This window comes from Hippoglossus hippoglossus, chromosome 22, assembly GCF_009819705.1.
Source record: "Hippoglossus hippoglossus isolate fHipHip1 chromosome 22, fHipHip1.pri, whole genome shotgun sequence".
In the NCBI taxonomy this organism is placed as follows: domain Eukaryota; kingdom Metazoa; phylum Chordata; class Actinopteri; order Pleuronectiformes; family Pleuronectidae; genus Hippoglossus; species Hippoglossus hippoglossus.
In genome coordinates, this window is record NC_047172.1 from 18,178,784 (window position 1) to 18,191,071 (window position 12,288).

The window sequence follows — 12,288 nt, forward strand, 5'->3', positions numbered from 1 at the left end:
AACTTGGTCAAAGAAATTCCATTACATGCTGCAATTATGTGATAAAGTACCAGGACTTCTATATTATGTAATATCATTTTTTATCTATAATGTAAAATATTAATTTTTCTCATCTATAAAATGTGGAGAATAACATTATGAGAAACTGCTTTTTTGTTTCACTGTGGAAATGAATAAAAAGAAAAGATGAGTGACCAATCAATTACTACATAATGTCCCTCAGGTTTACAGTGGGTTCTAAAAGGTAAACATAAGAAGTACCAAAAGGAATACCTTTGCCATGAAGCATATTGAGATGAGGTGATGCTTTTGTTGGCATTATTTCTACAGTTTGGGCAAGTACATTTAAAAACACAGTTAAGGAGGACCACATATGTAAGGCAGTAAAAAAGATGTAAAAAAAAACTGCGATATATAGCCAGAGCCAACATGGTGGATTGATTGGCAGTCTCAGGCAGAGCCTACTGCATGGATTGCTTATTCAGCAATTCATCTTCTGGATAAAACACCATTAACAAGCATAACACTGTTATTACAGCAACACTGATAGAAAATATTAAATTATACGATTTCACGTGAAGGGTAAATGTGTAACTGTGTTTCAGACAAAGAAGTTAAGCTCATAGGACTTTTAACTATCGCTAACAATTATCAGCACACTTTGATTTCTTATAAAGTGGTTTAAGTTTATTTAGATCTCATTAGCCTTTGTGTTAATTCTTCCTGGGGTAATCACTTCATTGTTGTCACAAAGTTGATAATTCTTCTTCAGTGGTATTTCATTAGGCCTTCCAGAGACATCTGGCATCCCAGGTGTGCCCCCTCTGCTTCTACCCCTTCCTATAGATCTCCTTTGAGCCCAGATCTGGTCAGTCAAAGTCAGTTGCTGTTATACTTGATCGTCTCTGACAAAGACCTGGTGGTTTGCCATTGGGCCCACACTCAAACTCCCATCTCTTTCAGGAGCCCAGTGATTGATTTGACCACAAAACATCTGCAAGTCATCTCCACCTGCACTCTACCACCTTGCGGTCCTGCTAGACTCTCAAGGCTCAGTAATCTCCCCAATGCGAAGGGACAGCAGGAGCAGGTCTGGATTGATTTTGTTGCCATGATCTCTTGCAGATAGATATGCTTCTGGTCTAGATCCACCTGCATCCAACTGGCTGTGTCTAGCAGGCTTGATTCCATCCACATAGTTGGAAGCTTTGGGGGTTGAGAAAGCATGGAAAACGTTCCCCTACATTCCCACCTTTGCCATTCAGATCCCATCTATGACATGGTAATCCCAGCAGGGCAGTTGAAGGGCTGAAATTTTGCCGACCAACCCAGAAAAAAATGATTATGGTCTGGCCAGGGGGCACAATGTCAGCCCTGCAGGACAGCATGGAAAGCACTGATTGGAATGCTGCCTCTTTGATTCAGATCAGTTAAAAGAGGCAACTTCCTGTGGGGACTGTATCGATCTAGAGGCATACACAGAAACTGTGACAGTCTACATCAATACGTGTATCTGATGATGTCACAGTCACTAAAACCATCACCTTAAGGGCAAACCAGAAGCCACGGCTGACAGCTGCGGTTCGATCAAAGATGTTTCTTTCAGATCTGGGGAGAAGGCAGCCCACAAAGCAGCAGGAAGTAAACTGTTACATGGTATCAGGAAAAAAATGAGAGAATCAACTACCACTTTACTGACAACACACGGCACTTGTGGACATCAGAGCCATGACATTGAAAAGCCTTACTACAGACTTTGGCTATTGAAGCCTCCCTCTGAGATGTACTGTAATTAATTACTTCTAAATGGGTTTTTACAGGTTGATCAATGAGCAGGGGATGATGACCAGGCTCTGCATGTGACTACAGACAATGTGAGGAGGACACTTTCCAGGCTCAACCCTCACAAATAAGCGGAAACAAATAGAATGGTTCATTCAATTATGAACTGGCTGGACAGCTGGCGAATGTCCTCACAGACATCTTCAACATCTTGCGGCCCAAGCAGTCATCCCCCCATGCTTCCAGTCATCCACCACCATCATCCCAGTCCCTAAGAAGTCTTCCATGTATTGCCTGAATGTTTATCACCCTGTGGCACTCACATAAGAAGTGCTTCGAGAGGCTGGCCCTGCAGTCTCTCAATTTCACTTGACCTCCTCCAGTTTGCTTACCACTCCAACTACTCCACTGAGGATGAGCAAATATCTGCCCTCCACCCAGCCCTGTCCCTATAACATTTTATGAAGTTAATCCAATTGGGCCTCAACACCTCCCTCTGAACCTAGGTCCAGGACTTCCTCACTGGTGGTCCACAGAAAAATCTAATTGGCAGCTACACCTCCTTAGCGGCCACACTGAGCATCGACACTCCCCAGAGCTGTGTACTCAGCCCACTCTGAACACTCAGCTGCTGAAGTATGACTGCACTGCTTCATCCAGCAACAAGTGCATCATTAAGGTTTCTAACGACACAACAGTGGTGGCCCTTATCAGCAATAATGATAAAATAGCTTACAGAAATGAGATGGACCTACTGGCAGTGTGGTGAAACAACTTTGTCATAGAAATAAAGGAAAATAAAGGCATTTATCATCGACCCTTAAAAAAAAAAGCACGATGACCACATACAGTTGACCATCAATGTGGAGAGGGTCAGCAGCAGAAAGTTCTGATTATGATAAATCACAAAAGAACTCTATGGCAACAACTTGCCCCAGTGAAGCAGAAACCTGAATATCAAGTGTGTGTGTGCATGGGAAAAGAGAGAAAGAAAACATGGAACTGAGCAAATCAATGTTTTCTCCACAGCCCTACCACGTAATTTGACTAATTTTACATAGTAACAAATTTCATTATCAACATGTCGTTGTCAATATTGATATTGTGGTGGACGTCCACAAGTAAACTAACTAAACTAACTAAATAAATATGCACATCCTGTATTTTAATATACATTAATTATGTAGTTGTAACATAGGCCAGGGGACATCAGTTAAGTAGATGATCTTTCATCATGGCCCGGACATATTCACGTACTCATTGTTAAAAGAAAAAGTGATGTGGCCATATGGGGCCAAGTCCACCTTTGAATGTGGTTTAAGTGATTGGATCTCAATGTGTCTTGGGTGTATTCGCATCTGTTCTGAAAGCTGTCTATTTGTGATCGGATCACCAAAGACGTGAAATGTGAAATTTCAGCCAGGGCCAACAACAGGTAGACTGCTGGAAACACAGAACAATGGAAGGATGAAGAGAAAGCAACTGTCATCTCACCTGCAGTGAGTCGGTGGTGTGGGAGGTTGGCTGGCCGGCCTTCCCGTATCCCTGACCATGAGCTGTCAGCAGCCGGCCCGTCAGATCTACCGCAGCCCGCCAGTTCTTACTAGTCTGCAGGGGAGAAGACAAACAATAAATCTGAAACACACACCATGACTGACTGATGGAAACATGCAAGACGAAATAGGTCTAAAATACATCAATGTCGTATTTACAAACACACAAAAGGATACATCACGAACAATGTATACATTTAGTATCAAGGACCTTGTTTCAAGTGCACTTATCAAACCACTTGCTGTGTTTCTCTTTTTTTTTAAAACCTGGATCTTATTTTCATGGTTTTTCAATCAGGAATGAAAACAGTGAATTAATCAAAGCATTGCTTGGTGTCCAATGTGTTCAAGAGTCCGAAACGCAGAGATATTTACTTTACTATGATATGAAGTGAAGAAGAGCAGAGAAATCCTCACATGTAGCCAAGGAATATTTATTGTTCCAGCTTTATAAATGATTTAAAATTATATAATATTTATAACAAATTTAGTAATTGTTTCATGTTTTGCTAATGTGTCTAGCCCATTCAGAAGTGTTATGCAATGTTCCCTGATCTCAGCAATAAATTGTTGATTACAATTTCGTATCTACAGAGAGGATTGAGGGACAAATCTCTCAAATTCATTATATATTTGCAATAACCTGGAGATATTTAACCCAATATCTTTCTGACTTTATCATTATTATAACCAGCATTTTTGCTTTTGATAAAGACAGGAGAGAATGATAGGAAAGGGGTTAAAGAGGGGCAACATGCAGCAATCGGTCCAGGATGGATTTGAATATGGGCTGCTGCCTTGTTAGTAGAACAAGCTCTACCAGGTGAGCTAACAGGACACCACACATCCCTCATGTGGTAGCAATGACAACAGAGAAGGAATTTTGACAGACAGACGAAATTAAGATTTTTTGAAAAAAATTTTAAATCAAAAGCAAGCATCTTTTGAGGAGTTCAGCTCTGTTACTGAGGTTATTATTCAGGAAAGTTTAGGGGGACGTCCTATCATCTTACTAATCACCTCATGTGACAGCGTCAGCTCCAGATATTAGTGTTCAATGACAAAAAAAGACGATCAGTATGTTGTGGTCAATGTTGATATGTTTGTGTATCCCAAAGACACACAAACACACACACACACACTGTCAGGGGTACATTTTTGGCACATTATACAGAGACTGTTACAGAACTCTTAACATTTCATTAATTTCTTTGAGACTTATCCTAACCCTAAGGTGAGGAGAGTCATCAAGATATTTTTCACAACAACCCGACCATGACCTCTCTTTCTTTAACCCCAACATTTAAAACTGACAAAGAAAATCAGCCTTTTCACAATTGGTTTCACAGCTTTTGTCTGAAATTGCACAAGTGGTCCCCAATTGACTGCTCTTTAGTTTAAAATGTGTCCCCAAAGGTAGCCTGTAACAGAACACCTCCCCCCTCCACACACACACACACAGATATTAGCAGCATCTGCTTCCACAGGAGGTGGTACACTAGGTAAGAGGGGGGCAGAGGTGGGAGAGGGGTGTAGAGTCACCCCACCCCATCAACACACATGACAAGGTCGGTTTGCCGATTGGGTCTGAAGTGCAGTGCCATTCATCACAGCCAGGGAGGTAATTAGGAGAGAGAGGAGGAGGGAGAGAGAGGGATACTTTGCATAGTTGTAACACAAAACTCATCACCCATCTCTCTCTATGTTGTTGCTGTCCTCTCTTCCAGTCATCCTGCCTCCTTCCCTTTCCTTTTCTCTCCTCCTCAGGGTTCTCCCATACTTTCCTCTCCCTCCATCACAATGCTTCCTCCCCTCTTTCCCTCCATCTCTCTGTTCTGCCTCTCTTCTCTTCCTGCTGTCATTGCTTCCTCCTCTATTGCTGCTTCCTACTCTTCCCCCCTCCTCTGCTCTCCTCCCCTGCCCGGTGCCAGTAGCTGCGCTGCCTCTGAATCTTCATTACGGGGGGAAATGAAGCTGAAAACGAGGAGGCAGCCTGGATGGCCAAAAGCAGCTGCAGTCACTCACACACACACACACACACACACACATGTCCTACAGTACTCTACAGTAGACCGCTGCACTGCCACAGGGCACAGGAAGATAGGTGTGCAAGTATCTGTTTCTAAGTGTCTATGTGAGACTGGGATACAGGGTGAGAAGGAAATGAGAACAGCCATGAAGTACAGCAGGCACATTCTCTCACACTCAGACACACACACACACACACAGATGGATAAGGAGATTCAACAGAGGATAAGCAGCATATGGTTGAAAAAAAAAAAATCTAGCCCACATGTAGTGAAAGAGCGCAGAAGTCAAAGTTGGTCATAGTGGTAGGAAGAACAAAAAAGTAGGAGCTCTGGGCCAAAAGAGTTGGAAGGAGAAAAAAGGAGCAGTGGGTAGCAGAGCAGAGAGAAGGAGATGAGGGGAAGAGAGCTGAGAGCCAAGGGAGCTGCAGAGAGGCACCACGAGGAGCCAAAGTGAACCCCCCCCCCACAAGGCTGGAGAAGTGAACTTCAGCTCAGCCTTTATGTAACAATGCAGCATTGCTGCTATGCATGGCTCTATAGAGATGTTATCTCTCACCAGGTCTTGAATCAAATCAGTCCAAACCAAACTAGATGTCTGCAGTAATAAATGATCAATGAAATGAATAGACAGCAGAGGGTCTAAGTGGCTCAAGTGGTGATCTTCTATGACCTGAAGTTCAATTAAAGATAGTGACATCAAGTGCCCTTGAATGGGATAATGAAGGATGTCTCGGCTCAAGTGTCATCTCAACTGATGAAAAGGAGAAAGAACAATCAACGACTGGACGGTGCTCAAGACGCATCTAACATTTAGGATGTACAGGGTAATGTCTCCAGCTGTCAGCCAACATTAAACTGATCGAAATTCATATTTTGTCTTTTTAATTTCTATTCACATTTTTCCACAGGTCCAGTGGGGCCTGCTTGAGCAAGCATTTTTCATTTGTCAGGAGACTCTCTTTTGTCAAGGTTACGTTTTTGTGACTTCTTAGTTTCATGGCTATGTTTGTATTTTATCAACCTCACTGTTTATTGGTAATTTCCAGGAAACCACAGAGAGGCTTTTAAAAATCATTTTGAGACTTCAATTAATAGTATATGTTAATAAACAGTAAATGTTAGGACACCAGACCAGATTGTCCCACATCATCCCTGACCAGTAGGTGCCAATCCATCTCTGTAGAGTTATTTCATTGTCTAAGTGAAAAATCTGACATGCTGCTGGTGCAAGGGATAAAATCAGAGGATCAGAAAAGTGAAACAATTCATCCACTGAGCCCCACAGTTATGCATAACATTGCATGCCAATCCATCCAATCTATATTATAGATATAGATAGAACTTATTCCACGTTTAAAAATTTGCAAAGTGCTTTTTGAAAGCTTGCCATGAATCCCATCATGCATCCACACTGCATTGTTATTCCCAGGTTTGAATGATTTCAATTAACACAGAATGCAAGTGGTAGGAGAACAAAAAAATAGAAAAACAATAGGCCGATGGTGATTAATAATTAAGCTCAGCTAAGTGACTCTGCAATAAGGCATAATCAGATCTCCCCAAATCAAATGAGGGGGAATTACTGTGATGATTTATTGCCAGTGAAATTAAATGAGGAATTGAGTACGGAGGCTTAGTGAAAGAAGTGTGTGTTGGAATTGTGTAGGCATCTCTATAGTGCAGGAGTGGGGAAGAGCCATTTTCATTTGTTTGTATTTGGTGGGTAGTAGACTCAACTTTATTTCTTGACAAAAGACCAAAGGAAGAAGATAAATAATGCGGAAGAAATCTTATATGTCCTCACTCAGTGTCACACCAGAGCTAAAAAGAGTTGTTAAAGTGATAGTTCACCCAAAAAAATGCACTCATTTTCTACTCACCACTATGACGATGAATATTGGGTAACACCACAGGAGCAGTATGGAGGCATTTTATGTTTTTTACTTTGAAGACACCATTTACTTCAATTGTATTGGGTTTGGCTGCAACGCTGTTTACCCCTGTTTTGTGGAATCAAACACTTCACCTACCCCTCCATCGGCATAGTGGTAAGTAAATAATGAGTGAATTTTCATTTTTGGGTGAACTATCCCTTTAAGCTTAGTACTCAAATGAAAAGCTAATATCACTCATCAGGAATATTCAGCCATAAACAGATGAAATGTAAAGAGAGGACATGCCTTAAGTACATTCATCACTAAAGAACACAATTTCATTGATTGTAATTAAAAGGCTTTACTTCAATAGTATTACAATGCTTCACACACACACACACTCCTACACACTCACACCCACCCACACAAATGTGTGCATGGAACGTGTTCAAAAAATAAAATCCGTTATCTCTCTCTCACACACACACAAACACATACATAATTAGTCTTGTCATACTTTTAAAAGGGGTGAGGCTTTTTAATTGTGTGGAAGATCGCAAGTTCAGTGCACCTATCCTTTGGTGAGTTTGAAAAAAGAAAAACCTGCACAACAAAGCTTGATGAACAAACGAACGCCCACTTGTTCTCTCTCAAGACCCGAAGCCTCCAGGCGATTCAGACTTAAAAAGGCTCGCGCACACCAGCTTTAGTTAATACAGGGATCTCCAGTGCTACTTCAATTAAGACCTGACATTTTGAATTACAAAGAGGATGTGGGAAAAATATTAGTAATATGCAAAAAGTGCACACCAGTCGGTGAAGAACCTTACTTTGATGCCTCTGCAGTTCGTCTACAAACACCAGAGGACAGAATGTCGCCCTCAAGCTTTAGGACTATCTGCCTGGCTACTGTACTGATATGAACTTAGCAAAGCAGCCATTTCGTCTCCCACAGGCAATCGCTGGACTCTTCAAACAGTATCACTGAGAGACGTTGAGATACAAACCAGCATAATATATTATGTGAAAACACCATTGTAGCTCTTGGCTTATAAGAGAACTCCACATAACACTCCCTAAGATGGTTCAACTCAGCTTCCAAGTTCTAAGTGATGCTCCACTGGGTAATATCAACCACTGATTGACTAGTGGGCAACTGGATAGCTTTTGATGGTTTGGTTGTCAACAATAACAGCATGTCCCATTTCCCTTTCCTCTGAGATGGCAGCTTAAGACAGCATTCAAGATAAGTTCCGTTTCAGGCCTGAATCACAATCAATGAATCACAAAGTACAGCGCACACACAGTAAGTTTTCCCAGTACCACAAGAGCTCAAGTTGAGGCTGACAGATTTTGGAAAGACACTGATTGGCCAGCAACATTGTACTTAAAAAAGGCATTGCTGAGATCTGGAAATACAATGAAACGTGAATTGTGAGACAGTGAAGATGAGTTGTCTGAACACATCTGAATGTAGAAGTGTTAAAACTTCCCCATGAGGTGATATGGAAAGGATGGAAATGGAGACAAGGGCAATTCTTTTGTAAAAAAATGAAAAGTGAAAGTGAAAAAAGATTGAGAGGAAATTTCAGAACATGCATAACTTATCACCCCGTTTTGGCAGTGAAACAAAATGTTTAGATGCAGTACTCAATTCAGACATCAGAGAGGTGGGGGGGAAGGAGTTAAAATATTTTATGACCATTTGAGACGCACTTTGATTGAAGTCAAGAGGTTGTATTAAGACAAAAAATAAATAAAATCAGCCAAATGATCCAAGTTTTGCTCATAACCTGAACGAGGAGCAGAGTTTGTATAACTTAACCATTGGCCGTAGCTTTAACTTCCTCTAGAAGCAGCTCCCGTTTATCGCACTGCTAGTGAAAAACACTTGAGGCATGGGCCTCGATATTGATACTCAGCAGGGGGGGGGGGGGGGGGGGGGGGGGATAAAAACTGTCCTATGTTAGCGTTGTTTACCAGACATGAACTGCAAGTGGCATATTGTTTGTCAGGTCCATAAGTGCCATATTGTTAATATGCGTATGCCCTTTAAGCAAAATGAAATGGAAAACCCTCAGGCACATTTTGATGCCAATGTTGCTCTCGATAACTAGGACTTGGCACAGTTGAGTAACATTTTTGAATGGTGCAAATACAAATGATAGTAAAAACCAAAATAAAAAACCTCCCAAGTTGTGACAAGCTAGAATTATTCTGATGGCTCAACCAAAAGACTTAACTCCATCTACACTGATAAAATCGGTCTGACTCTGATCTTATAGCTGCAGCCAATGTAAACAGAGCCAGGTGAGAACAAGCACCACTAAGGTTTAAACATGCCCTTCAGCACTACAAACGCTGATGGTGCATTACCCACAGCTCAGCCTGCAAGTGTAACTGGTGGAAGAAATGACAGCTATGTAAAAAGGTTATGATAATGACGAGTAAAGGTTACAGCAATGATATCAAAGTGCAATGCAGCAGCTGGGTTGTTGCAGTGATTATGGGGGTGTGTCTGTCTGACCCAGCCAAGGTGGGTCTCTCTCTCACACTCACATCTCTCTCTTGCTCTCTCTCTCTCAAACACACACACACACCAAGACACACACATATATGTTGGCCCCAGGCCCAGACAGCATCATGCTGTGGGAGGAAAGACAGAGTCTCCGGTGGGAAGTACAGAGGGAGCAGAGAGAGAGAGTTGAAGACAGAGATGAAGGAGAAGGAGGGAAGGACGGGTAGGAGGAGACAGGGAGGATTCGGGGGGGTGATTGCTAATGAGAGAGACAGATGAGGCCAACCCAGGGTGGTGCTGAGCCAGAGATTAGCCCACTGCTGACCACACCACATCGAGGGCAGGAGAGGAGACAGAGGTCATAGGGAAGACAAAGGCAGAGGGAGATGGGAGGCAGATATATCTAAATAAACTCGGTTCATAGAACATCCAAACCTCAATAAACAACCTTTTCTAAAAGGAATGGTTTTGATTTTATTGTAAAGATATTAAGATCCTGCTTTGGTTCCACTTATTTTTATAGTTTATGATACCATTGTACTCACCAAAGTATGATCTAGGACAGAATAGCAGAACAACATCACAGTCCAATGGTGCAACACGCAGTCAGACAATCAGACAGTACTACTTTCATAATATAATATTTAAAATCACTGCAATTCAAAAGGTATAAAACAGAGACAGCCAACTAGAAAACATTCAAAAGAAAGAAATTTATAATTCTTTCCTTTCACATGTGAAGAATGCAGCAGGAGATTGTCCGGGTCAATGCATTCAAATTAACAGGAAAATAGCCGTAATATTCAGGTGAGGGGTGGTGGAGAGCATGCAGTAGGCAGGACGTGACGTGTAAATTCTGCAGCGGAAAGCACAGTGTTTTTGTTTACAGCACATTAACCTCAGCCCTTATCACCTCGAATCGTGTCGTCTTTCCAAGTAGACATCCTCGTCGGTATGCTCTGTGTGCATGGCACCTCTTTCTAAGAACTTTTAAGAAATCTGGATCGTTCCTTCAATGAGGATGAATAATGACTCAATTAGAGACAGTTACTGAATAATTTAACGGAGTCTAACAGCTGTAAATCAGTCCTCTGAGTCCAACTAAACTGGTTGATAAAAATGTGGCCTTATTGTGTTTACCTAACTGACAAAGCCTTGTGGGAAACCTGATGAAAATCAAGATAAAATGTCTGTATGAAAACATTTAATTGAATTGCATCAAACGGTTTATTCCAATGTGTCTCTGCAAAGTACTTAAGGAAGGGCGACAAAGTAACACGCTGCAAACCACAGTAACTGCCGTTATAAATTCCAATGAGTACAGTAGTTTTGCAAATGCAGTAATTTCCTCTCACTTCTGAATACGATAAACTCCTTTATTTGTTACTTCTGAAACCATCTATCCATCAATTGATAAACTGACCGAAATAATTTCTTATCAACAACAATTATGACATTGAGTAATCATTTATCAAGGAAACACTGTAAACATTCTCTTGATACAGTTTCTTAAATGTGCAGTGGACTTAAAATCATTCATAACGAAAATAATCTTCAATTGCTTTAAATATGATGATTCTTATTCAGAACCTGAGAATGACATGAAAGCAGAGAGCGCAGCGTGGTGGTCCCACTATTTTCCCAAAGATGTCTTGAGAATATTTCTAAAGATCCTTCTCAGCAGTGTGTTACAGTGCTACATTATGTAGCACTCTCACTCTACACGAAGATTCATCAGAGAGAAGCACTGAGTGTGTCTGTGTGTGTAATGGCAGCTCTCCTACAGAGTCCTAGTGGTGTCCACATTTACCAGATGAGGGGAGACACATACAAAGAGATAAAAGAGAGAGAGAGGGGGAAGAAATGCAGCCTCTTCAAGTTGTATTGATTATACATTGTCATTCATTGCATTAGTGTACATATATGCTTCTGTATATGTATAAAAATGGGGAGTATGCAGTGGCAGTGGGTGCAGTCACACTCTGGCTCTGCAGCATGACTCATTCTGCCAGCTCATAGCAGAGCTCCGCAACACACACACACACACACACACAACAAACAGGATGTCACACAGCAGAATGAAGTTCTGAAGTGACTGCTGGTGTCATCCTTGAAAAAGGCCATACAACGGATAATCAGAGCTGACATCAAATGTGGAAAAACAAGAAACATGTTTTAAGAGTGTAAACACACATGTACATGATAACCCTGACATGTGAAAACAATCACACACAGGCATGACAGCTCACATACACACACTTGCGCTGAAGGCTCGACATTAAGGCTCGTCTTCTTATCCAAGACAATTTGTTTTTTTGTGGGACAAGTGGAAGAGAAATACTATGTCACTCATTCACCAGCGTATCCACTATAGGTAAATGATCAAAGCTGTATAGAATATAAGTCTTATAAATAACTGTACTGTGGTGCTACAGAGATATTTTACAATGGTAAGAAAACTGATCACCGGCTGCTGATCCTGTCGTTACTACATAATCTTTACTCAACACACTGATTCTTTGATTATATCA

The 12,288-nt window shown here is 41.4% G+C and overlaps 1 protein-coding gene across 2 annotated transcripts in view; it reads right to left on the reverse strand.

Moving 5' to 3' along the window:
- Positions 1-12,288, reverse strand: part of trappc12 (trafficking protein particle complex 12) — a 33,094-nt gene that overhangs the window by 12,545 nt on the left and 8,261 nt on the right. For both annotated transcript variants that reach the window (XM_034576990.1, XM_034576991.1), the window contains exon 4: positions 3,277-3,390. In XM_034576990.1, the coding sequence (XP_034432881.1) occupies positions 3,277-3,390 (114 nt within the window). The remainder of the gene's footprint in view (positions 1-3,276; positions 3,391-12,288) is intronic.